The sequence below is a fragment of the Fulvia fulva genome, chromosome 5 (genome assembly GCF_020509005.1).
Source record: "Fulvia fulva chromosome 5, complete sequence".
NCBI classification, from domain to species: Eukaryota; Fungi; Ascomycota; class Dothideomycetes; order Mycosphaerellales; family Mycosphaerellaceae; genus Fulvia; species Fulvia fulva.
The window spans coordinates 189,343-215,227 of record NC_063016.1 but is presented as its reverse complement, the minus strand read 5'-3'; the positions used below and the strand labels follow the sequence as shown (position 1 = coordinate 215,227).

General features: G+C 53.5%; 14 protein-coding genes across 14 annotated transcripts; 6 read left to right on the top strand and 8 right to left on the bottom strand.

Annotated features, from left to right (window-relative positions):
• Window positions 1-45: 45 nt before the first annotated feature.
• On the bottom strand, window positions 46-1,310 carry CLAFUR5_05445 (Monooxygenase asqM; the record flags this gene model as incomplete). The annotated part of the gene is made up of 2 exons (XM_047904593.1): window positions 46-744; window positions 801-1,310. The coding sequence occupies 2 exons, from the start codon at window positions 1,308-1,310 to the stop codon at window positions 46-48; spliced, it is 1,209 nt and encodes a 402-aa protein (XP_047762590.1).
• A 932-nt stretch (window positions 1,311-2,242) lies between these two features.
• CLAFUR5_05444 (uncharacterized protein) lies at window positions 2,243-2,830 on the top strand (the record flags this gene model as incomplete). The annotated part of the gene is made up of 1 exon (XM_047904592.1): window positions 2,243-2,830. The coding sequence occupies one exon, from the start codon at window positions 2,243-2,245 to the stop codon at window positions 2,828-2,830; it is 588 nt and encodes a 195-aa protein (XP_047762591.1).
• A 1,109-nt stretch (window positions 2,831-3,939) lies between these two features.
• Window positions 3,940-4,745, top strand: CLAFUR5_05443 (uncharacterized protein; the record flags this gene model as incomplete). Its single annotated transcript, XM_047904591.1, has 3 exons — window positions 3,940-3,983; window positions 4,071-4,245; window positions 4,317-4,745. The coding sequence occupies 3 exons, from the start codon at window positions 3,940-3,942 to the stop codon at window positions 4,743-4,745; spliced, it is 648 nt and encodes a 215-aa protein (XP_047762596.1).
• Window positions 4,746-6,310: 1,565 nt separating this feature from the next.
• On the bottom strand, window positions 6,311-7,702 carry CLAFUR5_05442 (uncharacterized protein; the record flags this gene model as incomplete). The annotated part of the gene is made up of 1 exon (XM_047904590.1): window positions 6,311-7,702. The coding sequence occupies one exon, from the start codon at window positions 7,700-7,702 to the stop codon at window positions 6,311-6,313; it is 1,392 nt and encodes a 463-aa protein (XP_047762597.1).
• A 102-nt stretch (window positions 7,703-7,804) lies between these two features.
• Window positions 7,805-8,395, bottom strand: CLAFUR5_05441 (Heterokaryon incompatibility protein 6, OR allele; the record flags this gene model as incomplete). The annotated part of the gene is made up of 1 exon (XM_047904589.1): window positions 7,805-8,395. The coding sequence occupies one exon, from the start codon at window positions 8,393-8,395 to the stop codon at window positions 7,805-7,807; it is 591 nt and encodes a 196-aa protein (XP_047762594.1).
• Window positions 8,396-8,883: 488 nt separating this feature from the next.
• Window positions 8,884-9,811, bottom strand: CLAFUR5_05440 (uncharacterized protein; the record flags this gene model as incomplete). Its single annotated transcript, XM_047904588.1, has 2 exons — window positions 8,884-9,378; window positions 9,434-9,811. The coding sequence occupies 2 exons, from the start codon at window positions 9,809-9,811 to the stop codon at window positions 8,884-8,886; spliced, it is 873 nt and encodes a 290-aa protein (XP_047762595.1).
• Window positions 9,812-10,474: 663 nt separating this feature from the next.
• On the bottom strand, window positions 10,475-11,077 carry CLAFUR5_05439 (uncharacterized protein; the record flags this gene model as incomplete). The annotated part of the gene is made up of 2 exons (XM_047904587.1): window positions 10,475-10,806; window positions 10,861-11,077. The coding sequence occupies 2 exons, from the start codon at window positions 11,075-11,077 to the stop codon at window positions 10,475-10,477; spliced, it is 549 nt and encodes a 182-aa protein (XP_047761629.1).
• A 2,633-nt stretch (window positions 11,078-13,710) lies between these two features.
• Window positions 13,711-15,334, top strand: CLAFUR5_05438 (Vacuolar amino acid transporter 5; the record flags this gene model as incomplete). The annotated part of the gene is made up of 3 exons (XM_047904586.1): window positions 13,711-14,231; window positions 14,289-14,517; window positions 14,567-15,334. The coding sequence occupies 3 exons, from the start codon at window positions 13,711-13,713 to the stop codon at window positions 15,332-15,334; spliced, it is 1,518 nt and encodes a 505-aa protein (XP_047761858.1).
• A 488-nt stretch (window positions 15,335-15,822) lies between these two features.
• Window positions 15,823-17,041, top strand: CLAFUR5_05437 (Alpha-ketoglutarate-dependent dioxygenase oryG; the record flags this gene model as incomplete). The annotated part of the gene is made up of 3 exons (XM_047904585.1): window positions 15,823-16,054; window positions 16,107-16,875; window positions 16,936-17,041. The coding sequence occupies 3 exons, from the start codon at window positions 15,823-15,825 to the stop codon at window positions 17,039-17,041; spliced, it is 1,107 nt and encodes a 368-aa protein (XP_047761855.1).
• Window positions 17,042-17,406: 365 nt separating this feature from the next.
• CLAFUR5_05436 (Methyltransferase) lies at window positions 17,407-19,469 on the bottom strand (the record flags this gene model as incomplete). The annotated part of the gene is made up of 3 exons (XM_047904584.1): window positions 17,407-18,044; window positions 18,103-18,779; window positions 18,895-19,469. 3 exons carry the CDS (start codon window positions 19,467-19,469, stop codon window positions 17,407-17,409), a joined length of 1,890 nt encoding a protein of 629 aa, XP_047761844.1.
• A 283-nt stretch (window positions 19,470-19,752) lies between these two features.
• CLAFUR5_05435 (Charged multivesicular body protein 5) lies at window positions 19,753-20,442 on the bottom strand (the record flags this gene model as incomplete). Its single annotated transcript, XM_047904583.1, has 2 exons — window positions 19,753-20,328; window positions 20,377-20,442. 2 exons carry the CDS (start codon window positions 20,440-20,442, stop codon window positions 19,753-19,755), a joined length of 642 nt encoding a protein of 213 aa, XP_047762174.1.
• A 413-nt stretch (window positions 20,443-20,855) lies between these two features.
• Window positions 20,856-21,911, top strand: CLAFUR5_05434 (uncharacterized protein; the record flags this gene model as incomplete). Its single annotated transcript, XM_047904582.1, has 2 exons — window positions 20,856-21,446; window positions 21,579-21,911. The coding sequence occupies 2 exons, from the start codon at window positions 20,856-20,858 to the stop codon at window positions 21,909-21,911; spliced, it is 924 nt and encodes a 307-aa protein (XP_047762173.1).
• A 236-nt stretch (window positions 21,912-22,147) lies between these two features.
• Window positions 22,148-23,958, bottom strand: CLAFUR5_05433 (uncharacterized protein; the record flags this gene model as incomplete). The annotated part of the gene is made up of 2 exons (XM_047904581.1): window positions 22,148-22,990; window positions 23,047-23,958. The coding sequence occupies 2 exons, from the start codon at window positions 23,956-23,958 to the stop codon at window positions 22,148-22,150; spliced, it is 1,755 nt and encodes a 584-aa protein (XP_047762172.1).
• A 284-nt stretch (window positions 23,959-24,242) lies between these two features.
• Window positions 24,243-24,972, top strand: CLAFUR5_05432 (uncharacterized protein; the record flags this gene model as incomplete). Its single annotated transcript, XM_047904580.1, has 2 exons — window positions 24,243-24,350; window positions 24,403-24,972. The coding sequence occupies 2 exons, from the start codon at window positions 24,243-24,245 to the stop codon at window positions 24,970-24,972; spliced, it is 678 nt and encodes a 225-aa protein (XP_047762171.1).
• Between the last annotated feature and the right edge of the window lie 913 nt (window positions 24,973-25,885).

Sequence of the window (25,885 nt, the reverse complement as noted above, 5' to 3'; positions counted from 1 at the left end):
TCCTATTCATGCGACAAATGACCTGAAATCCTCCCACTGCTGTTCTTATGCTACTGTCGATGTTGCTTCTGCCTTAGGCGCTCCAGCTGGATCAGCCCCAGGTTCCACACCAAATGCCTGCAACACGCTCGCTGGCGCATCAGGCCCAAAACCAACCTCGACCCATTGCTGGCCACCCTTGATGCTCTCCACGCCCCGCGGAAACATATCCTTCTCGTACTCTGCCACGGCTGCGTCGAGATTATCCTGGCCATGCTTGATGATCTGCTCTGCTAGGCAGTAGCTATCAAACAATGCCACGTTCACGCCATCGCCATTCGTCACGGCGAGATGTGCAGCATCGCCCACCAAGGTCACGCCAGGGACGCTCTGCCAGTCCATAGCGTCGGTTGGCAACGAATACAGCGGCCAGACGTGAAAATGGCCATCGCTGTGTCGGATCAGATCGGTGTGCGTCTTTGGCCAGTCTGTGAAGTGTTGTTCCAAGATTGACTGGCGGAGCTTATCAGGATCGTCAACAAGAGCGGTGTTCTCATCCTTGAAGTTCTCTGACATCCAGAGCCCGACGGCGATGTAGTATGCGTCACTGCCCAGTTTCATGACGACGATCATTTTCCGGTCACCCATTCCGATGTAGTTTCCTCGTCCGGCTAGGGATGCGGCAGCGGCGTAGTGAGGGTTGTCTGGGTGGAGACTTGTGGTTAGGTATGTTACGCCGCTGTATTGTGGCTTGCTAGAGGTGATCTGGATGCTGACTTAGTACTCTGCGATACGTTTTCGGGCTGGATGACATGACTTACCAGACTCCTCACCTTCGACCACGCCCCATCCGCACCAACAACCAACTTGAACCCGGACTCCACCTCGCCATTGACAAGACACACATCCATCAACCCATCCACCCCCTTCCTCGCCTCCCTAACCTTCGCACCCCACCTCACAGTCCCACCCTCGACAGAATCCAACAACATCCCCCTCAGATCCTTCCGATCAATTTCAGGCCTGTCCTGCTCGCCTTCCCCTTGCATGCTAATGGCAACCTTGCCATCCTTGTCTGCGATTGTGGTGGAGACGTTCCAGCGTGCTTTGGCTTTGAAGGCGTCCAGGAGTCCGGCTTTTTGGAGAGCGAGTTGGCCGGTGTTTGCGTGGATGTCGAGGGTGCCGCTGTTGGAGCGGAGGCCTTGGTGGGTTGGTGAGGGGTCGCGTTCGAAGATTTTGTAGGGCATGTGGGCGAGGCGGAGCAGGCGGGCGAGGGTTAGGCCTGCTGGGCCGGCGCCGAGGATGGCGATGGGGGGTTGCGTTGGGGACATGGTGGTGGTGGGTGACGGTTGGAGGGGTTATGCGCCACTATCCTTTGGGTGAAGCTCTTCCAGACGTCGAATGAAAGTCAACAGGAGTGTCAATGTCGTGCACGATGGCAATTCGATGCCTGAGAAAAGCCATGGCAGACATCGACATCTTTATATCAAACCGATACTGCAGCGATAGATCACTCGCGGGAAGTTCTACATGTCCGAAGGAAGCAAAATACATGAGGACCTCTCGGGACATAGAAATGTGCGAGCTGAGGAGGATTGAAAATTGCACCAATCATGATCATCCACAGGGCTCCACTGAAGGAATGTGGCGCTTTGGGTACGAACAAGCTCTTCGTGTTGACAGCTTGACTGGAAGCTTGACAGTTTCAAGGTCATGGACGTGATGGTCGTTACGATGGCTCTCGAGCCAAGTCGAGCGGACTCAGCGGCCCAAGAAACACATTGCTCTACGATGCCTCAAGCTACAGCAATGCTGCTGCTAGCAGCCTTGGACAAAGAAGACATGGGCGAAGAATGCTGCTCAAAGGCTTTGTGTGGTGCACGCTCAAAGAGCGTCAACGCATGCCCGTGTACTCAACACATATTCACTTCCATTTCACAGGTAGGTGAGTGCATTGTGTGTCTCTGTGGCACATAACGCCCAGACATTGCCGATGCAATGGACATGACCCTATATATCTCCCCCAAGGCCAGAGTACAACTTTCTTCTCTCCAGATTGCTACTGCCATCAAGTTGTAGTCACCGGTCCAAGCAGAAGTCACAACACATAACAAGAAGCAACTTCGATCAGACATCAACAGACCACCGCCACAAAGAAAAGCAACTACTCTTCCGATACCCCCCGAAATCTTCGCAACAACCTACAACCACACCCACCATTCCTACAAACCACATCAACCACCCACTAACACCCATCATCAACATGCTCCTCAACCTCGCCCTCCTCGCTCTCGGAGCCCTCGCCACTCCCCTCAACCAACCCGCCATCCCCCCCCCCAACACCGCAACCTGCTCCGCCTCCTTCTGCTCCCAAGGCCACGGAGCCGCCATGACCTGCTACAAGACGCACATCGGCCGACCCTACATCAACGGCGGCGGCTGCCAATCGATCCAGGACAAGATCCGCAACGAGGTCAAGTACATTGCCAACTACCACTGCGACGACGACGACGGCGCTGGGCAGACTTCGCTTTCCTTCAGTACTGCGGCGGATCCGGCTGCCAATATTGGAGCGATCGAGGCGCTGCAGAAGTCGTATCCGATGGTTCCGTTCGAGGCTGAGAGGATCTGTTTGCTTGAGGGGAACGCAGTACCGGAGGATTGGCCGTCGCCTGATGGGCCTCTGATTGAGCCCGTGGTGGTCGAGCCCGTGGACGACAAAGACGACCCCTCACCCATCGCTTCCGAGGCCGAGTTTGGTGCTGCGTGCAGAGCTCTCGAGGCGGAGATGGGCATGGCTGTTGGTTGCGATGAGCCACTCACAGCGTCTCCGAAGCCTTCAACCGCTTGAATGCATCGTCAAGAGGGGCTGGAGAACGAGTAACTGGCCGCAATTACAACAAGTACTTGCGCCCTATTATCATGGTATTGGAGGTCGTTTGTTTTATCGCGGAATTGGCTAAGGCTTTTTCATTCCGATCAGGGATGCTGCGAAAGTGTTTAGCATCATGGACAGCATAGGGACCATTTGGTCAGTGGTGAGGAGGCAGATGCAGGCACAATCGGAGCATTCACCTGCGACCACACAGATAGTTTCTGCAGCGCGCGCACACCGATGCGCATCAGATGTATGCTAGCGAGCATCATCGATCGATACTGAAGCATATCCACTTGTGCTGCCAAGCACTTCCATTCTCTTCCGATCGATGAAGTCGGATCACACCTCGTGATGCTCACCCCTTGCTGCACATGGTTTTCTTTCGGCTTCGACGGCGCTTTCCTCACACCGCGGTGGCAGACATGCGACTGAACTTGTCAACGTGACCATAGCACCATCAAGGTCTTGACGCTCATCCGAGCACGTTTCTTCCCGTATCTTTTCGACCAAGTCTCGAATCTCCAGTACATACCTACAGAAACAGCACATGTGGAGTCCCGCGGATGTGCGAAGATGACACGAGCACCACCAATCAGACCACACGGCAGCTCGCACAGGAACGAGAGTGAGATCAGATCAGGTGCACCACTGCCCGCACAGTCTGCTGTGCGACCCCACCGACCATATCAGCAGACAGCAGCAGTGAGCATCGCAGGTGCAGGTGCAGAGTGGGCTGGCTAGTTCTGCAGTAGTTCTACAGTACCAAGTCGGAGAGCACGGATGATCGGATTCGCGCGGAAGCCGTTTTACGCCAATTCTCCAATCTCTCTGCCTTATGCAATCGTCACTGGAACGCTGGCTGACAGAATGGTCCGATGATGCTGATCGGGATCAGGTTTTTAATAATAACCAAGCACCGGCGCCATGGGCTTGCTTTGGGAGGTCTTGCGGAGTAGTTCTATGTGAACGGTGTCTGGCACATTTCCTTGCATTTCTGTTTCCCGCCGAGTTCTGTGTTGTTTGTGGCAAGCTGAGACAGTACGCTACTACCAGCTACGTACTGAGAGGATCTGCGACCACACATGGCGGGGCGTGTTCCCAGCAGCAGCAGCCATGTCCCCGAGAGGTGGGTGTTTTGGTCGCGTGCCCTGGGCTCTGTTTGAGCTGACAGATACCTGTACTGTTGAGCTGACATGATGGAATGATTCTGTAGTACGAGCACCACCCTTGCGACCATAGTCGCATTGTGGTCATGTACATACAACCTGCTCGTCGCAGTGACGAGCACCCACCTCCCCGATGACCCGCTGGGCATACGCTTGGGCATACGCTTGTATGCATGGTCAGGAACCATCCTGAGCCTCGTCGGCCTGGCCGGTATTGTCGCAGTAAGTCCCATACATCACACAACATCGTTCACATACTGTGCAATCATCTAACACAACAACAACAACGACAGAAACGCCCCATCCTCCTCACAACCTTTGCGCACTTCCTCCTCCTCGACACCGTCATCTCCGCAACCTGCCGCCTCCTCATCCTCCAATTCTTCATCGAGTCCTTCTACGACCACAACATCTGCACAGGCGGCTACGAACCTATATGGAGCTCGCAGAATTTCAGACACGACATTGTCACGAGTGTGCGGTGGGAGCAGGAGCATCTGTGGCAGGAGAGCCACAAGGGGAGTTGTCGCGTTGCGCTAGGTGCTGTGCAGGTGGTGTCGATTTGTGTGTTGATGGGGATGACTGCGGGCCAAGGGTCTTTGGCTGTGATGATGAGACGGCATGCGAAGGAGATGGAGCGGCCTGTTGGTGTGGGAGGAGTGGATAAGGCGAGAACGAGTCCAAGGCCTGATGAGAAGAGGGGCCCTCATGATGTGTTATGAATGAGAAGTATGATGTGTTTATGAGTTGTGTGCCGTCGCATCACAGTGCGTACTGTTCATCGTGGTGAGGACCGCGCCATTTTCATTGACATCTGAGCCTGCCAGTATCCTCAGCAGAGTCCTGAATGGGCAGACCCTTGCCCACTGACCTATGCGCAGCAGACACAGTGCTTGCCTTCCAACGTCTCCATCGCCCTCGGCGCGCCACAGTACGACAATCTATTATCCTCCAACTGCACCCGCACCCGGCAGTCTACCACGAAATGTCCACAATCATCGCACTCGCAACGGCAGAGCTCCACATCCCACCCGACAACCTTCTGCTCGTGTACACAGAATGGCCTCTGAACCGTAATCCACACTGCCTCCTTCGCAGCATCGCGCTCATACTGCGCCAAGTTCCAGGTCGGTCGTTTCTTTGCGACGTGCCAGCGCGTGAAGCGACCTTGGTGCGCGTTGCAAATTGGTACGGTGTGTTTGAACTGCGTTGTTAGGCCGTGCGTACCGCATATTACGCACTTTCGCCTTCCGCGCTTGGTGTCGTTTTCTTCGAAGGTATATCGATCGATGGCGACTCTTTCGCAGAGGCTTAGGGTTGACTGTCGAGAGCTTCGCTGCCAGATATGTTGGAGCAGTTTTCGGAAGTCGTTGTTCGCCAGGCGTAGCGATAAGAGGGAGGACTTTGAGAGATAAGATGCGATCTCAAGGAAGAGCTCCACTGGTAGCTCACCGAGGCTGGATCGTTGTCTGAGCTCCATGACACTGTTCTTCTGTGGACAGAGATAAGGGGGGAATGAGGTTGCAGTGACCCTAGGTTAGCAGTAGGTCGAAGTAGCAAAGTTTGCATAGTAAATAAATTGACCGAGACAACCAACCAACCATATGTATACATGTACTTCCTTACATCAGGGTACCTGCGTAATCCAAGATGACCATAGGCAGCCTGCTCACATCACGTCGCGCTCACACGAGACAAACATAAACATGATGTCTTGTCACACCTCCTTGCCACCCACACGGTAGCTGAGGCAGGTCATCGCGCGCGTGATCAAGCTCCCCACGCAGGGTGGGTGTCGCGCCAGTGGTGTCGGAGGTGCGCAAGCGAGATAGTCTGGAATGAGGATGGATAGATGTGATTCGAGCGCGAGGTGCGATGTCATTGCAGATGTGTGTTTGATGTGAAACGCAGGAATCCGGCTTGTTGTGACGTTCGTGGGAACCGGTTTGCTGGGGCGCTTGACGTGCGCAGGGGGTAACAGGTTCGCGGGCAGTGTGCTAGGGCTATCGTATGTGTGTTTCGATGCGGCGGATTCTCGTTTATGGTGAGATAGTGTCTTCGTCAGACTGGCATGATGAAGGTGTGAAGTGCCAGATGGAAATAACTCTGGCTGACATCCCTATTAGCAGAGCTCGGGGCACGGCCAGGACATGTCATCGATTAAGTCCCAGTGGAGTCGGCAACAACCCCGTCAGCACAGCACAAATGGCATCGTACCACGAGCTGGTCTAGTTTCCCAGGTGTCAATGAACAACGGCCACGCCCCCTCGCACCACAGCTCCGACCATCACACAATCTCAATCGTCTGCGCCATCTTCTTCGTCCGAAACTCATCATCCAGCGACTTAATCAACTCCCCATACATAACACCATGTACATAGCACAATCCCACAAATCGAAACTTCTTCTCCTCAACAGGGCGCAACACGACAGGCCTGCGACTTCCAAACACAATCGCAACAACATCCCCATCCTCCATGAGACTTGGGCCAAGACCCACGAAGCCCGAAGCCGTGCAGAGGAGTCTGCGGTTGGTTGCTGTTGCTATCATTGATAGGTAGTATCGCTTGATAGCGACAGCCGGCTTGTTAAGGATCTCTTCGACTTCTCGGGTGCGGTCGGCGTAGACGCCCATGAGCAGCCAGTTCATGAATTCGTGGTATGCAGCTACATCGGCTTCGCTGGCGACATGGCTGTGGCTCGCTGCGCCGCCGATCAGGGTGAAGCTCATGGCGGCCTGGATGTCCATCATGGAGGCGCCTTGCTCGAGCTCAAGTTTGTCGGTGAAGTCTTCCATGTTGGACAGCAGCTTGGTATAGTCGCTGAATATCTCGTCGCAGAAGGAGTCACTCGTGAAGTCGACGGTGTCGAGTAAGATTGCTTGTGCGGTTATGGTGTCCTGGTTCTCCATACTTGGTCGACTTATGGCACTCCACGTCGCATCGCATCGGAAGAAGTCTGGGAATGGATGTGCATGCTCAGGAAGAAGCTCACTCGTTAGCTGAGGGCTCCATTCCGGCACCGTCGTCTGCGCGCTGAGTTGAGCTCGCAACTTCATGCTTTCCATGTAGTTGACCTCATCCCAGGATCTGCTTTCTTCTTTCAAGACCTTGGCGAAGAGCTCGTTCTCCCATGACTGATTAGGTTTCGACAACGAGCGCAGTTCTGGTTTCGCAAGAGCGTCGATCAACTTCAAGTCCGGCATCCATGAAGGTTGGTCGCCAGCTCGATGTAATCCTGCTCGCTCTAGGAATTCCAGCTCACCGGTGGACAGAATGATGGCATTAACGGCATCGATCAGCACCGCTTGCTCTGTCTTCTTGTATTCTTTCTGATTATTCTTCTCATAGTTCGGACGAAGACATTCTCGAACACCTGTCCGCTCGAGAATCTGTGGCGAGAGCATTCCCAAAAGGCTATAGATGCGGTCTCGTCCCACCGTGCAGTCGAAAGCTGAGGCCTGACTGATCAGTTGGTACAGACTCATACTGGTAATGCCGGTCTTCTGAGTGTCGTGCTTGTTTTGCAGGTTGAGAAGATCCCAGCCTGCGAATGCCACCTCGTCGGTCCTGAACCCTCGCTGCTGGTGACATAAAAGCCAGACGTTCAGGACCCGATCGAATTCCGACCGTGCTTTGGCGTGATATCGTATTTCGGGATATCTTGATTGTAGTCTCATGACGGAGTCAAGGATGCGATCCAGCGGTAGAGTGTGACGACCCAGATGGCACAAGCTTATCGGTGACAAGGCCATTTCCTGGCACACCCACAACCTTGAGAACTACTTCAGCCTGTAAATCGCGAATACAGGCCAGATCCAGTCCGGAGGCTCCTTCTTCGCTGTGGCATCTCCCAAAATGTGGCTCGTGGATTTCGATGCCCTGGCTTTCCTATCGTCGTTATTCAGCAAATCATCCAGAGCCTTGATAGCATCACGAGCAGAGCCGTCATCTTCGCCCAGCCAGATCAGATTCTGCCATGTAGTGCTGTAAATGTCCCCCATCAGGGCTACTTGGAAGCCCTTCTCGACCTCATCGGATTGGTTGATGCATACTGCGTCGATCCAGACAACTCTATCGTGCAGGCGTTGACGCATACGTCGAAGCACTTCCTCGGCGGAAGCAGGGACCTCAATACCGTGGCCATCGACGACGATTTGTCCCTTTGTCTTATCAACCCAACGGTATGAGATAGTCTCGTATTTTGGCTGCGGGTTTGAGAAGAGGGCGACATGCTTGATCGAGCAATGAAGTTGTCCATTCAGGCTTTTGCTTGCGGCTCGGATGGTGAGGAGCCTGATCTCTTTCTTACTTGCATCAAGTGGAAGATAGTTGAAGCCAGGACTTCGAGCTTTGTGACTTGCTTCGGCCATGTCTATGTCGTCCAATCTTAGTAATCTTGTTGAGCGAAGATTCTGACGACTGTGAATGGATTCGAAGTGACTACCATTCGGCAGCGAAACATATCTGTAGGCGTCTGAGTAAAGTGCGAAGCTTCCAAAGCAGCTCGAACAAGCCACCAGGCCTGGACCCTTGGCACCTGTACGCCGAGCTTTGGGCTGCTTACTGGCTTCAGCCAGAGCTGAAAACCGGTCAGGCCACCTTTTGACGTCTTCCGTATTTGATGAAGCCTTAAGGATTCGCTCAACCAAGCAGATGTGGTTAGTACACCTTCTCGAAGGTCGGGCCACATTCGCTGATTTCTGCTTCGGACCGAAGTACCTAATGGCTCAATTATCAAAGTCATGCACAGTGTGATCAAGGCGAGAGCAATCTGCACACCGGGGCATATCTACCGCGAACGTGTCTCCCTACGCGCCTGCGGAACAATGAGCATCAGAATCGCAATCAACGCCATGAATCAGTAGTACATATACCTGCTTCGCGGATCAGGGTTCCACTCTTCGCTTTCAATACTCGACTTCAAGTCCTCCATCAGAGGTAGTACTTGCTGCATGTACGACTCCTCATCGATGGTCGGCTTTGACGGGCGTGCTTCCAAGATGATGCTCTGAGCGACTTCATCAAAACTCCACGACCACCATGTCTTCTCCGGGTTTGCTGGTTTCTTGTCGTATCGTTCTTGATGGTCGATCTTGAGAATGAGAGCTACCAGACGGTTGTACCACGTCTTCAGGCTGCCTTTAACAAGAGCCGCGTTACGGACTATGACGAAGCGCTTGACGCCCTCCAGCTGGCGGAGCAACTTGACGATATCGGCGGTGAAGTCGAAGAGGTAGTGCCAGCGACTTGAACGATGTAACACGATGGTCAGAGTATTAAGCTGAAGCGAGGACATTCCGAACGGATGTTCACCCCATCCGAGGAGCTTCTTGAAGTGTCTGTTGTCGGCAACCTGAAAGATAGCCTGTGTGAGTCGCGGCACTGCCAACCCGCGATGTTTGACTTACGAAAGCAAGGGACCGGATAGCCTCAATCTGTTTCGGATGCAATACAGATAGCCTTGCAGGTATGTCAAAGAACATATTTGAGACCACGAAGTTTGTCCGATTGAACGCCAGCAAGCAGCCATCATGGTAGGATTGCTGGCATGTCAGAAGCACGTTGAGCTTGGCGGCGGCGGCGGTGTAGTCTTCGCCCAGGTGTATGCCGCTAGAATCGCCATGGTTCAAGAAGCCGTCTTGTGCATGGCTGTCCGTGAAGACGTGCTCCAGGATGTGGATTCGGAGCTCTGCTGGGAGTGAGGTGAACGATGTTGGCTTTCGTCCGTCCACGGCCGGCATACATATGGCTGAATCTTGTCGTTGAATGGTAGGAAGGGTTGCCATAACTAAAACTGGCTGCTCCCTATTCTCCTAACTTCTTGGTTTGTTGATGTTGTGGTGTGTTTTAGGGAGGGGAAGTCGTTGATGCAAGATCATCTGATAAGATTTCACCTTGAGCGATGTCGGCACTTCGGCACTTCGCTTGGCGTCGGCATCGCTGTGTTGTGCAACTTGTGCTGCTTCAGCGGAAAAGACTTCCATCGGGACTACTGTTCATTACCACAAAGCGCTTTCCATACATGCCTGCATCAATCCCGCCGTGCACTCGTCTCGCCATATCTGCACCCATGCACCTCAGAACTCAGCGACCACGGGCGACGCGCCCATCGTGGCAGGAGCAACAGCAGGAGCAGGAGCATGTCCGGCTTACTGCGCTCGAAGCGATATGCGACTGTATATGAATACGAGCTCGCCTGAGATCCAGTCGACCTTTGCAGTGGATGTTGATCTTGTCCTTGATATCTGCTGCTCGTCCGTTTCCGGCAGGAGCGAAGTAATCGGCTCGCGCGGCGATTAGTGAGTGCCGTTGCAAGTTTGGACCAGTCCACGATTCTGGCCATGAGATGTTCACGAAAGGACAGCGTGCACTATACAATTCAGTGGGCTTGAGGTACGGTAAGACTATCGATACTACGGAAGGACATGGACCAGCCATGCTCAGCTCGATCAGGACTGCTTGGCCTTCAGCACAACCACTTTGGCCCCAGCAACATCTGCCGGATTTCCACCGGCCTTCCAATTGAGCGACCACACTTTCTCCATATCTGTTGGTAACATGTACCAACTGGTCTCCAGCATACCGGCGGACGACAGCCAAGCCATTTGGGAGCCATACAGGAAGAAACCAGTTGTGGTCAGGCCCGCAGTGCCGCTTGCTTCTGTCAAAACTGCCGAGTCTTGTGCTCCGTTGGTGGTGTTGATTGCGAGATATGATGCGGTCAATTCCGCACTTGAGTCGACGGGTGTGGTGATCAAGTGTGTATCGACATCTTGGGTGACTGATTATCGTCGTCAGCACGCGGCTTTCTCGTTGTTATGACAGATCAACTCACAGGACACATAAGTTCCGCTCGCACCAGTCTCGGACAGATTGCCAATGTAGGCAGCAGAGTCTTTGACGAAGATCGGCACTCCAGAAAGACCACCGCCATAGGCGTAGACCTGGCCAAGGAGATTGCTGCCACGCTTCTGGTGTTGCGAGTGCATAGGTGAGGCATTGACCAGAGCAATGAGCGAGGCCAAGCTTAGAAGGAGTGCTGGCAGTTCCATGGCGACAGTTTAGTAGTAAGTTTCTGGAAGCTGAAGAATCAAAATCTCAGGCTAGGGCTCTGCTAGCAAGCTGCTTCATATACCTTGATTCCAGATCCTGAAAGACAGCAAACCTCACAAGCGATTGCAACAGCACACATGCGAAGCTGGCTCGTCTGATTGCAGTCCAGCTGCAGAGAGCCGCGGCACCCAATCAGACCCTGGCTGCATCGACACACCACCCCTCTCCGGCAGAAACCCCAAAGAAGCGGCATTGGGCTTTGTTGCTATATCGTTCGTCTATACCGCATGGATCCTTGCAGCCGACCAAGGTGTGGCGCGCTTTGCTTTAGGCAGGTACGTATGCACATGCACATCGTCTGCATGCGCAATCTGGTTTGTCGGCAAGTTCTCGGCTGCTGCAACATCCACTACCCGATGTCAACAGAGCTCAAGCACCCTTTTGTGGCATATGCCCGTCGGAGGTGAGCGACGACAGACTGAACAGCGATTTGATCATGGATGTGCCAGCTGCACAGCTCGACTTATCACACAAAGCCTCCCATGGCCATGCCGACCGTAACAAAGCAAAGCCGAGCAGCTGCAGTCCCACAGCGCTAGCTCAGGTACCGAGTGTCGCCGCATAGTACTGTGAAACACCTGAGCCATGTTTCAGCTGTATGGTTGTCCTTCAACCAGCAGAGCAGGCGATGTCCGTACGACAAAGGTCATACGACCCGGTACTCAACCCGGAACCAGAGCGCACGCCCGAGTGTGTGGTCCCGGGCAGATTGATCCTGGCGTCTAGAACAAAGATCCACCAGTCGATCACTTCGTGAGCCTGCGATGAAGGATGTTTTCGATGTGACAGTCCCACACCACGTGGATGCCAGCATGATTGTATGTTTCGTACCGAATGGGTGGGTTGCCATCAATGGCGCTGGTCGTGGTGCTTCCCGGTAAAGCAATATCGCAGCCGTTGCACTTAGCCTGCTGCGTTGGCCATGGTATATTGCAATAAGGGCTGTCGTGGGTGCGACAGTTTCACTCCACGTGGATGCTGGCATCGACGGACGTCTCGCACCGCATGTTTGGGATGTCTTCGACGACGTTGTGGCTGCTGTGTGGTAATGGAACTAGGATGGCTGTGGGTTGCACACAGTCATCCATGGCGCACACGTTGCAAGGCGGAGGCAGGCTGGCTAAAGTCTGCCAGTGAAGCCGGAATCATCTCTTGGCCTTTCTAGATGCCGCGCACGCCATGAGGAGTTGGTGGCGAAGGGTCTCTTGCGCACTGGGCTGATGGCTTAATAGACAACCTCGATCGGCATCTTGGAGCACGATCCTCAAACCACGCTCCTGCGCTTGCCAAGCCAGAAGCATTATCAATCAGGAATGATGGGAAGCCTCATGCATTCAAATGTTCAAGCCCGGCTGGGTTTCGTGTGCAAGTCGAAGGCCTTCGTGCATCATATCGAGATTGCTTTCACCCTGCGAGTCGAGGCTCTCCCACGTCCATGCATTCCTGTCAACAGCCGTCGTGACGAGGAACTTCTTGTCGCATTCGACGTTCTGATACCAGAGATTGTCAATCACTGTCTAGTCAGTCTGGATGAAGGGGAAAGCTGCTCCAACGCCCCGGCATGAAGCTCCGAGGAGAGTAAGGATGGTCCAGCGTCAGTCGGCGAGAGGTCCGCGCGGATCGTCGGAATCAGTCAATACGGTGCTTGCATTGACTTCCCTTGGCGTAGTATATGATCTGGACCTCGACGATGAAAAGCATCTGCAACATACGCTGACCTGGCGAAGTAGTGTGCCTCGATAGAAGAAATGACGAGTTCGATTATGACGAGACCGGCGGAGAGTGCTCTTGGTGGGACAGAATACTACAGAAAGACTGACTGACACCCAGGGTCTCTTGTATCGGCCCAGGCCAACCTTCTCTTAGCCTCTTGAAGACCAATCGCTGCGTCCATAATACTCACACCGTTTGTCTCAATAGCATGATATGGTCCACGGCAGATTGCGTGCGATAGTCCGGAACACTGGAGCATTTGCTGTGCACCGGGCATTTGGTCTGTTGCCTTCGGGAAAGATCTACATTCGTAGCTTTCAAGTATTAGCGAGCTGGGAACTTCGATCTCGTCTCCTTTCAGCACAGGGCAAGCACCAGTCCTGACAGTTGATTGTCGTTGCCTCTATCGCTGTCCGATGTGGCAGTCAACGTAATGTTGACCAAATGTATTGTCCGCACCTCACATTGTGTGCGAGATTCCAAGCGTTCCAGACAAGATCTTTGTCCTTATCGTGCGCCAGAGATCGCTCCCGATAGAACTAGCGCGTGAGGTGAAGGTGTGAAGTGTTTCTGTTTGAGTTTACCACTCTCGGCAGGCGGCAACAACCGCCGGTGGGAAGACCCTTGCTCCAGGTGCTCCACATGGCATTTGCGTGCGCACATGTCATCTTGTTCCTCTTCAAACACCACCTGGCGCTACAAACACATTCACCCACATCACGCGACCATACCTTCTCTTGGACGCGCTCAAGTTTTGGATCGTACCCCCGCGAAACGACACCACGGCGATTGTTGCGACCGAGACATCCTCCTCGATGCTGATACTGGCGTGATTCACCCTCGAGGCCGCGACTAAACCATGGCGCAATACGCAGCCATCACGAGCATCCCGAGCGAACATGGCAGTTCACGACCCGCGCCCACTGCATCACAATCGCGGCGATCACGGCATAGCAAGCACAACGGCATGGGAGGAAACGCATCATGGGCCTCTTCCGTCATAAACCTGGTGAACACCATCGTGGGGGCAGGAGTACTGGCCATGCCCCATGCCATGTCAAATATGGGCATCACGCTGGGCACTTTCGTGATACTTTGGGCTGGTCTCACGTCAGGATTCGGGCTGTACCTGCAGACAAAATGTGCGAGATATCTGGACAGGGGAGGGAGCAGTTTCTTTGCGCTTTCGCAAATCACGTACCCGAATGCTGCTGTGCTATTCGATGCGGCTATCACAGTCAAGTGTTTCGGAGTAGGCGTGTCGTACTTGATCATCATTGGCGATCTCATGCCAGGTGTCGTGAGGGGGTTCGCCAAGGATATTGACGAGACGGGTGCGCAGTATTTGGTTGACAGGCATTTCTGGGTCACGGCGTTCATGTGAGTCTACAGAATATCTTTGGGATAGAAAAGAGAAGTGCTGACTTGATCAAACAGGCTGATTGTGATACCACTTTCTTTCTTGCGCAAGCTGGACAGCTTGCGGTACACTTCCATCGTTGCTCTGGTCTCGATCGCCTATCTCGTGGTCCTCGTAGTATATCACTTCTCGACTGGCGACACCCTTCCACAGAAAGGACCGGTCAGTGTGCTCGAGTGGAAAGGGGTAGTGCCAACGTTATCTTCGTTCCCGGTCATCGTGTTCGCATACACATGTCATCAGAATGTAAGCTCGCTTCTCACTTCATGACATGCGTCCTGCTTACCGATCGCAGATGTTCTCTATCTTGAACGAGATCAAGGATGCCAGCCCAGCACGGACAACCGCAGTCGTTGGCGCCTCCATCGGCTCCGCAGCATCAATCTACGTTCTGGTAGCAATTACAGGCTACCTTTCCTTCGGCGACAATGTTGTCGGAAACATCGTGTCGCAATACACGCCATCTGTCGCTTCCACTGTCGGCCGAGCTGCGATCGTCGTATTGGTCATGTTCAGCTATCCTCTGCAGGTCCATCCATGCCGTGCATCTCTTGATGCAGTAACGAAGTGGCGTCCAGCAACGAGGAGAAATGCGGAGCTAACGCCTGCAGCATCATCTCGCGGATCCCCTAGCAGGAACTCATTGCTCGGTGGGCCTTCCAAGGTGCCGATCAGCCGAAAACCAGAGGAGATGAGCGAGCTGCGATTCGCCATCCTTACCACTCTGATCATCATCCTCAGCTACATAGTGGCCATGACCGTGAGCAGTCTGGACAAGGTCTTGGCGTATGTGGGCAGCACTGGTTCTACCGCGATATCGTTCATTCTTCCGGGCTTGTTCTACTACAAGATTAGCGCTCCAGATTCACCGCACCATCAACGGCTTCTCAAGGACGAAGACGACGAGGAGTCCAGTAACGATGAAGGCATTTCGACGAGTGCTCCACGGTGGCAGAATGGACTTTTGCGAAAGATGAGTTTGGCCATTGCAATTTATGGCATTGTGGTCATGGTGACTTGCTTGATCACCAACAGCGTATTTCTAGCATCGGAGGCACACTAATCGGTGATTTCATCTGGGTCTGCTTAGCGAGGGGTTGGGAGTTGAGGCGTGGAGGACCTTCAGAGGACTTCAAATTGCAAGATTGCATTTACAAATCATTCATAGCCGTGGGTACTGCCCAAGAGGGCCTTTTATACTTGGCCAAGTTTCCTGGCTAAACTATATTCAGCTTCGAACAAAGGAGTGCTCTTAAGGAAATTTGATCAGGCTGCCCCAGATTCGGCGCTGACAACCGAAATACCCGTCGATGGTGCAATCTGGGGAACTGATATCATCACGATGAAGTGAAACGAGGAGCCGTGACATGCGCCAGACCGCATATCTGATAGCAAGCGATGGCGCCATAAGATCACGGCATTGGCTCATCGTTGCCTGCCTTGCGTGATGAAGGTACAGTACTTAAAGGTACCTGGTACTTCCTACTATTCGCTACTGCAACACACCACCGCTGCAACCAATAGGACAATCGACAGCGTATCACCGCGATCATGGCACCAGCAGCGGTGTTACCAGAGCGTCCCTCGACTACCTTACCGTTCCATAACGGGGTGAAGAAATCGGCTTCCTATGTACAGCCAAAGGCACCATTGATCTATTCGGGCTCGCTAGATCACTACAAGTCATTCGATCCGACCAATGTCATTGGTAGAGAACTCCCTGATCTACAACTCAGCGACATCCTCGGCGATGACAGCAAGATTCGTGATCTTGCAATTTTGGGTACGCGCTCCAGTCATGAGCCGCTCTGTCGCAATACTGACCTCCTCCCCAGTCTCTCAACGCGGCGTCGTCTTCCTCCGAAACCAAAATCTCAACATTGACGACCAAAAGATCCTAGGCCAAAAACTAGGCGAACTGACCGGCAAACCATCAACCTCCAAACTCCACAAACACGCCCTCTTCAACGCCTCCCGCGGCCTCAAAATCGACGAGCACGGCCACGCAGATGACGAAATCTCCATCATCTCCTCCGTGCAGAATCGCCAACACGACGCAGCAAAGTACAAAGCTGCATCACCTTACCTCGCATCTGGAGGCTGGCACGCCGACATCTCCTTCGAACCTATTCCCAGCGACTACGCGATTCTCAAGATCACAGAGGTCCCCGAGGATGCAGGTGGCGATACGTTGTGGGCCAGTGGGTATGAAGCTTACGACCGCCTCTCGCCAGCTTTCAAAACTCTCGCGGAGGGTTTGACGGCTACGCACCACACACTTGAGTTCCTCAACACAGCGCGGAAACACAATTTAAAACTCTTCGATGGGGAGCGTGGTGCGCCTGAGAATGTTGGGCTAGACTTCGAGGCGAGCCATCCAGTCGTGCGAACGAACCCTGTCACCGGCTGGAAGAGTCTGTACGGCGCAGCAGGCCAGCTGAAGGATGGTTGGATCGATGGTGTGACGCCGCGAGAGAGCGAGATTCTCAAAGACTACTTCCTCCAGCTCATCGCGAATAATCACGACCTTCAAGTCCGGTTCCGGTGGGGTGAGAATGATGTGGCGATTTGGGATAATAGGAGTGCGTTTCATACTGCTACGAAGTAAGTAGTGCACCATCAGGACGATGAGTGCAGGCCGAGCGGAGCTGACTTCTTTTGCAGTGATTACTATGGCAGCAGGCAGGGGAATCGAGTCGTGAGTCTGGGTGAGAAGCCGTACTACGATCCGAAGTCGGTCTCGAGGAGGGAGGCGCTTGGTCAGACATGAGCAGCACCGAGGCCTATGACGATGATACGAGATATGGATGGTACAGACTCCAGACTTCCTATATCTACATGACGTCGCCATAGACCACACTGTCGAGCATGGTTTGAGGGAAGGTGTGGAGCAATTGCTGACACTGCGAAGGCTGGAAGGGGTTTGGCTGGGCACACGTACGAGGGCAGGCCCTTTTCCAAGTCCGACATGGTGCCAGAAGATTGGGTATGTAATGCCATGGACTCAGTGTCTGATACTCAATGGCGTACGAGACGTGAAGCAGGGACCAGCTCAAAAGTCCTTGCCAAAATGAACACCCAACTGCTGCTTGGTGGTACATCCAGCCAGCGTAAAGTGACAGCCAAGCAAATCATTCACGATTCCGCCAACCACTTCGGCCAAGCTCTCTTCTCAAGGCCCTCCTTCTTCGCCATCTCCTTAGCCTCCTTCAATCTCTCGACCCAAAACTTGCCCTTGCTCCCGTGCGGCCCTCGAACCTCAGGCTCAACATCCTTGCAGCCATAATACTGGTGCTGATTCGCGAAAGTCCTATCCTCGCCATAGCAAATCCCGTACATCTTCTTTGCGCAGACCTTCAGCGAGACACAGGCAGGGATACCATGCTTGCTTTGAAGAAGGAAGTGAAGTTCTGCCAGCGCCATCAATGCTAAGATCCCAACAGGTCTTGGTTGGCTGTTTTGTATAGCCAGAAGATCGTAGTAGCTCTGATAATGGACGATTTTGTAGCCCAGGCCAATCTCTAGGCATGCTTCGAAGCAGTCGCGGGCTTGTATGAAGACAGGGTCGTCTGGCTTGTCTGTGGAGAGCGTATGCATGAGAAGCTTGCCCAGCTGGAATAATGGCTCGGCGAGTTGTGGACATGGGAGATTCGCGTAGGTATCCAGCGGATAGTATGGAAGGGCGTCCCGAACGAGGGTTGTTGCAAGTTTCGCTGCAGTGCGAGAGTCGTTGTTGGCTGTTAGACGTTGCAAATGCTGAGCTTTGGCCATTGCTACCGAGAGACCAGTATGTTAGCAATGCTGGACGCACCCTACGTGAGTTTTACATACCTTCTTGTGCACCCTCAGGCCTCACAGCGGTACTATCCGCGACACACAGCTCGCAGCGGCACTCGAACCCATTCGCAGCTTGCAGTATGTTCTTCCTCTTCTCCGGCGGATACGCGCTGGGCACATAAGCAACCGTGATTTCTTCATCCTGCGCAAAATCGCGATTCGCACGAGCGACGAACATATCCCCGATCCAGGACCAGGATGCGTTGGGTAGACAGCTGTGGTTCATCCTGGATGCTTCGAGCCATATACCTGGTCGCTGATCTGTTGGGGACAGCTTCGTTTCGCTCGCTGGCTTGTTAGCCATGTTGTGGTGGTCGGATGTGTTACCGGGAAATATGGTGTGTGCGTTGTGCTGGATTATCGAGAGGGCAGTGTATGTATTAAACACGTCTGGACCGGCCGCGGAGAGGTCGGGGTCAGTGGTGAAGGAGCCTGCGTACAGGTCGAAGAACTTCTTGCGAAGCAATTCGTTTGGGCCGACCTTGTCGACAAGATGCTGTAAGAGGGCGAGCTTTCGTGGGTTGATGAGCTTGCCAGACAAAATGTCGTTGATGCTGGTGGCGTATGCTGAAGTTTCAGCTCCGGTATACAGAGCTAGAGGCTTTTCACACAGCAAGAGGTCGCCAGAGGTAAGAGCTTGGGTCGCAAACATGCCACGACCGCCGAGTGGACTGCCGAGAAGCAGAAGTTAGCTAGATGTCCTGCGGAGATAGCGGCAATGTATTGGCTGCTGTATTGATGTGCGCCACAGTCCACAATTCGATACATCAGACCTTCGCTACGTACCTAGAACGAATCTCAATGCCACAGAGTCGCGGCATGATGGAGATAGGCATACTTGCAGAACCGCGCGATCCCTTCGAGCTCGACCATGTATTGTAGCTGTGAGGTGATTGATCTTTGACCGACTCTTCCGTCATGATCTCGCAATCACTAGGATGGTGTACACATATTGCTAGCTCGCCTGAAGGACATTGGCCAAAGTAGGGCTCACGCAAAGACAGTAACATTCCTGCCTGAAGCTCATGGCCGAGTGGTCGCAGAAACAAGGACCAGACCAGGATCTTCCTATCTTCGAGTCCATCCGGAGCAATGCAGGTGAGCATGACACCGTTCTTGCGCTCGATCTCAACGATCTTGACAATCACCTCTTTGCCTACATGTCGATAGTCCTGCTGCATCTCATTGACATAGACCGGGGCCAGTTCGCTTTCGGGAGAGAACGGTTTGTGATGGCCTCGGAGGTTCGGAGCTATCGGAGGATTGCTGTTGATGGCGTGTATGAGTTGCTCTTGGTTCGTTATGTCTACGATGCGAACATTCGACATGCCCTTTGTAAGCGCGCGGATCTTGTCGTCCATACTCAAGTTTGCCGCGATGATCGAGAGGTGGTCGCGCTTGCGAGCTGATCTCCCGTAGAATCTTCCGTAGACTCGTGGATATGCAATCGTGGCGGAGCCTTCGCGATATGTGGTTGCGGACGAGGCTATCCTGTTTCGTCCAATCTTGTAGGTATAGTGAAGACAAAAGTCGAGATGTCAATACCAGAGGAGCATACGAATCGAGTCACACAAAGTGGGTTAGAGCTTTCGAGGGAGCGGGTAAACGCAGCGTTGCACGGAGCCAGCATGTGACGCCGCCATATCACGTGGCTGCCTGCTTCTCCTTATTCTGCTCCGGTGCTTCGTCAATGAATTGCGGCGGGCCTGAGCTCTCTGCAAGAAAGCCCGGCATTTCACTCTCGCCAAACTCAGCATTGAAGTCCACTTCCTCTCCCAGCGCTTCAAGCTCAGCATCCAGCTCGGCTTCGTCCACATCCTCCGGCACATCGTAGCTCCTACTTATGCTCTCCTGTATGTCGTTGCCCATGTCCATAAGATCTGCCATTTCGTCCTGCATCTTCTCGATTTTGTCAATGTTGATCTTGCCGTACTGCTTCTTCAGCTCCTTCTGCGTGGTCTTCATCGCATCGACCGTTGCCATGGTGTTCTTGAGGTTATCCTGCATCATGCCAGCCTGCTCCATGTTCCAACTTTGCTGCTGTAGCTGGTCCTTCTGGCCCTCGTACATCTTGCGCTGCTGCAGGATCTTGATGGCCTTTTGCTTGATCGCATTTTTGCCTGGTCCATCTCGCATGCGACTCAGTCGTTGCTGATACGTCTGCAGTTCGGCGTTGAGTTTGGCGAGCTTGACGTCTATCGACTCGACTCTCGTGTCGACCTGTGTCTTGTTAGGCGCCGGAAGCCATCAACATGCGACATGCCTTACCTTTCCTATAGCATCATTCAGAGAGGGCTTCGGAGCGTTGCTCTTTGCGCCGAAGAGTCGGTTCATGGTGGCGGTGTCTTGAGGGATGTCGTGTGATGAGTGAGTTGTCGCGTTTGGTAGCCGAAGAGTGCTCGTCGTTTGATGGAGTACTGGACCGGGATCGTGAATGTCGTCGAAGGGAAAGTGTTGCCTGTCACAAGGAAGTGACGATGCGGGATGGCGGGACGGTTTTGGTGGCGCGATCCTGTGGTCAAAGCTTTGTGGGGTCCATGTAAACACTGATGGCTCAACTTCGACTTCATCTTACGTGTACCTTCACGACATCAACAACATCATCGTGTTGCACCACACCAAATGTCACAAGCAAGTCATCCGCCTCCAAGGAGCATGATACCGGCAAGCTGAACGCTTCCTGCGACAATCTTCCTCGTGGGACAACCTGATCAACGCAGATCATAGCGTGTCAGAAGTCGCACAGCATGCCGTACCTGCGCAACAGACTTGCTTGGGCCACACCGGTCGAGGTCGATCTATTTGGGGCCCATCTGGATGCATACATCAATCTACTTCCCACCGTCGCCGTCCTGAGGCTCTGTCACCGTCATGGGAAGGCATCGGCCATCTCGAAAATTCCAGTGGAACTACTCGTGCTGATCGAAGACTTTCTTACCGAGTCGGAGCGCGATAAAACTCGAGAGATCTGGCAGGCTGAGTACAAGTGCTTCCAAGATAAGTGTGAGCCGATGGATCACTACGACAGATCTCGTGTAAACGATTGGCGGCGAATGATTCGCCTTGACACTGCTCGCTCCGAGGCACTTGCTGCGGAAGACGTCGACGAGAGGGTCAATGAGTTCATCATTGATCATACCGGATATTTTGACGTCCATATGGAACGAGGCGAATGCTGGGTAGAGCGGTCCGAATCTGTTGGCGTGGTTAGTAAGAACCAGCAGCGCAAGCGCAGAGAGATTATGATGAAGCACTTTGGCCTCGACTTTTGGTTCTCCAGAACGCGTGTTGCTGGCGAAAGTGACAACCATGGGTATAGTGCGGCTGAAGCTACTTTGGTACGTGATGCTGGGGTTGAGTGATGGCAAGAGACAGTGCTGCACTGCTCGAGACATATGCTTGGTCTTGCGGCTCCTGCCCTCAGATGGCACCTCGTGTCGAACGGCCGCTGACTACTCCTCCACTTGCAGGCATATCTCAAGCTCCCGCAGAGCCACAACGGTGGTCGATGGTTTGACCTTTCTCCGGAGGAGCGGGACAACAAACAATTCTGTTTTATGGCCAGCAGCGCTATGGAAATTGTGGGCGATCTTGCCTTGCCTGCAGATGGTCGAGCTAAGATGAGACGTTGCCTGAGCTTTCTGGGCCTGAAGCCGCACAAGCACGAGACTGAGCACACCGGCGAGCTTTCTGCCCGTGACATTCCGATGGACGAGCGAGAGAAGTCGATCAACACCTGGCCACGCTTGACCGTCCTCAGCGAACTCGGAGCTAGTACTGATGATTATGCGGAGTCGTCATGACCGGCAGGTCTGAAACGCCGAGTCAAACCTGGGTACTGTAGGCACAAATCGCACATTCGCCGAACATCCGCGATGCTCCGGCTTCATGGCTACACGTCTGTCTGATGACCATGTACACTTCTGACGATCAAAGAAGTGGTAGTGCTACACAGAAGTGTTGGCAATACAAGAACGTCAGGTCTTACCCTAATCTCTCCGCGACTCGCATGGTTTCACAAAAGTCCGAAACGAGGATCTCACAGTGCCAGCACAAGCATGAGCATCAATGTGACCAGCGCAGCTGATGCTCCTACCTGTACACTCGCACCAGCGTTGCCTTTCGCCTTGGGAGCCGATACCTGCAAGTCCCAGCCTCCGTCACCCGATCCTCCTCCCACGCCCATGTCGTTGCCATCTTGCGAGGAGTCTCCTGTGGCTTGGACTAGCTTGTACGCACCCGCTGTAACCGTAAGAGGCACAAGGCTCGCCCCTTCATTGCCGAACGTGGTAGTCTCGAAGGACAATGTGGCATCAAGGGTGACCCCGTTTCTTGTAACCGCCGCATCAGCAGCAGATTCAGCACAGGTCGTGTCTCCGATATCCGGCCACTTGCAAGCGAGATGCCGTACGTTTTCGGAGCCGCGGGCGACGTACAGGTCTAGGTTGTTTGGTGCGATCATCATAGTAATGGTGGGTGCGGCTTCCTGGCATCTGAAGTCGTAGTCGCATTGTAGCTTGATGGTGGTGGCCACACCCGAGACCGCAACGATGGAACCGCGGTGGTGGAATCCGTCGCCGCTAGTGAATGGGAAGTTGATGGTTGTTGTTTGGGCTGCAATGACAGCTTGTGGCTTGATGTTGGCAGGTACTGCGAAAGTGTGGTTGAAAGGCGAAGGTCGGATCTCTGTCTCCGCACATGCTTTCTCAAAGCAGCGGTCTTGATCATCTAGATTGAAGCTTTGATTGAAGCTCTTTGCATTCAGTAGCTTGTTCAAACAATCGTCCCGCTCTTGCTGGCAGATGTGGTCCTCGAGAGTGTGGATATACTGCGATCGGTCGGGCACGCTGCCATCAGCGCATACACAAAGAACTTGAAATGCCTGCGATATTGGTCAGTACCGCACAGAACAAACAGACATGGATTCCAAGAGCTCACATTAGGATCCCGTATACCGGAGTCTCCCGGACTGTAGCACTCGTTCGCGGTCGGCTCGCCGCCACACAGCAGCGGGCAGGTGTCCGTCTGATCGTCACACCAGGAGGTGAGGCCGAGTCCCTGCTTGACATAATCTAGCCCGTTGTTCATCCTGGCAGTCTCGAGCGGCCGCAGTGGTCCTTTCCCGGTAGCTCCGTATGTTGCGGTGGCGCCATCGTACTTTGGCGTACATCCGCCAGCATCGGCGCAGTCTTCCTCTAAGCCACAGCAGACGTTGGCGCAACGCGTCCCTTCGAGATTGTTGCAACTGGCATGTCTCATTTCCCCGGCGCGTGCGATCGATCCACCAATGGTCGCAGTCGTAGCCTCCGCTGCGCGTGCTATCAACTCCTCGGTGGTCATCGTGGTGAAGATGGTGGCGTTATCTGTTGTGTCTGTGGGCCACTCTGTCGCGTCTTCTGCAGCGGAAGTGCTCGAAAGAGTATTCCAGGCGATCTCCGGCCGATCAGTGGTAGCGCCTTCAACATCGACGACGGGTCCTCTAGCTACCACGCATGTACCCGGGTCATGAGGGTGGCAGTACTGCCCCGAGGCGCAGCATGTATCTTCACATGGAGACTCATTCAGTGCATAGTTGCAAGTTGCGCTGTTGGCGATATAGGTAGGTTCCGCGGTTGTAGCAGGAATGTCTCGTAGGACACAGACAGGCTCGTCATCGTCGTTGTAAGTGCACTCCGTGCCCGCTATACAGCAGACCTTCCCATGGTATCCGCAAGGTCTGCACTCGAAAGGTCGAGATTCTGATGCCAGTTCAGCGATGTTACGCGGCGTACGTGGAGCTTGTGCGGTATCCTTGCCATACGTGAAGCCCAGTGCGGCAGCTGCACATAGCGCCACGCAGGTCGAGCGCATGGTTGTGTTTTCCTCTTTGTCGGCAGATGGAGGTATTGTCTCAGCAGCGAAGTAGTGTTTATATGGAAGTAAAGTGAGCGAAGACGTTAGCTCGGCACGAGCCGATCATCCTGGTCGCGCCGTTGCAAACGCAGGGGCGCCAAGGACGCATGTGAAGCACTCACTTTTGCTTGCGGCACATGCACGCTTTCAATAGCGCCTCTTCATCTTCCATCAACCATCTTCCTCGAAACCTCAACACACCAACACACCACCACATACACTCGCGTTGACCACCGCCGAAGATGCCAGGTGGTATCACCAAAAACACTCGTAAGCAGCGCGATATCGCTCTTGCAGCCGCCAATGCCTTCTTGACCGTGTCTGCTGACATACAGGCGACGATACTTGCTGTGAGTATGATGGAGACTGGAGTGTTGTGAACTATATTGACCATCCGCAAAGACTGCTCACAATGAGCGCGACCGCCGCAGTAAGCCTACGCACCTCCTGGGACTTCCAGGAGAGCTACGCAATAAGATCTACAGTCTCGCCCTCGTCAGCGAATCGGACATTACGGTGACAGCTACAGGCCCGTCGCAGCCACCGCTGATCAGGACCTGTCATCAGATCCGCGAGGAGGCACTTTCAGTCTATTACACCGACAATTCCTTCACGCTCAGGGTGCAGGATCACAACGGCGTGGCTTTGGAACATTTCTCTTTGCTTCGTCGACAGTACTTTGACGGTACTCGAGGGGACAGGTTATCGAAGACGACAGTGCAAAGAGTCGGCAAACGTAGCTGGAAGAATTTGTTGGCATGGCTGGAAGCGGCTCACTCGAGAGGCATGGACATACCTGTTCTGCCCCCGTCATCCACTGCATTGCAGTCAAGGGAGAAGGTATTGTTGTATTCGCTAGCAGACACGGCGGGAGTACAGTTGCGTCAGGCACCATGGGATACTGTCAAAGTGGTCCTAAAAGGGATGAGACCAGCTTTGGTCAGACACCACTCGAAGTGGGGTGTGGATTGATGCAAGAGCTGTACATACCACAAGACCAGAGAGGGAACCACGGCTCCAAGGTCCGCAATACTTCCACGATGTCTTTGCTTCTCGGTCATCCAGCTAAGCAAAGTTGCGTGGAGAAGATAGCAGTTTCGAGCGTTGGCTTTTGTTCTCAGAGAGACGAAGCGCCGTCGGAGGGCAACGAATTTTATCAACAGCCCTCGGGTAGTCCTGCCAATACTATTTCAGCGAAATGTACGGCTGGGCATCACCCGGCTCCGAGTTATGAAGAGGTATTGCAACCATGAGCTTCGGATTTATGATCAATGCGGAGGAAAGGAATCGCGCGTGGTGGTGCAATCTCGACTCATCGTACATACAAGCAGCCTAGCATCAACGCGACCTGAATGTACAGTCTCTCACCTCTTTCATTTACCCGCTGCCTGCCACACCTTCATCGAAACGGGTACCATTCCGGGTGGTGTGCGCAATCGGATGGCTCAAGGTCTTCATGCTTCTTCGTGTGCTGAGGTACGGATACCTGCATCTGCCACTCCGTCTTATCTCGAGGCATCCACATTATCATTATAATCCGGGCCTTGTCATCTCAATAGGGCGGAGTCGTTGAAATGACAAGGATGCAAAGAAGGTGCCTAATGTTGTGATGTTCTGATGTTGTGAGACAGCGGGGTGATCTTTGAACTCCGAGAAGGATCCAACGAACTCCGTAGAATCGCCAAGAGCCGTGCATCATCATCGACTTTTCTTTCTTCGTTCATCCGAGGGCCGATCGAAAGGAAGATGGCCGGCTTCCGGCATCGCCGATCTCCGGTTGCTAGCCAAATTAATATGAGGATTGGAGACACTTTATACAGCGATACAGCACGCTACAGACGCCGTATACAGCTGCTACAAAATGAGGCTATAGATTTGATAGTAT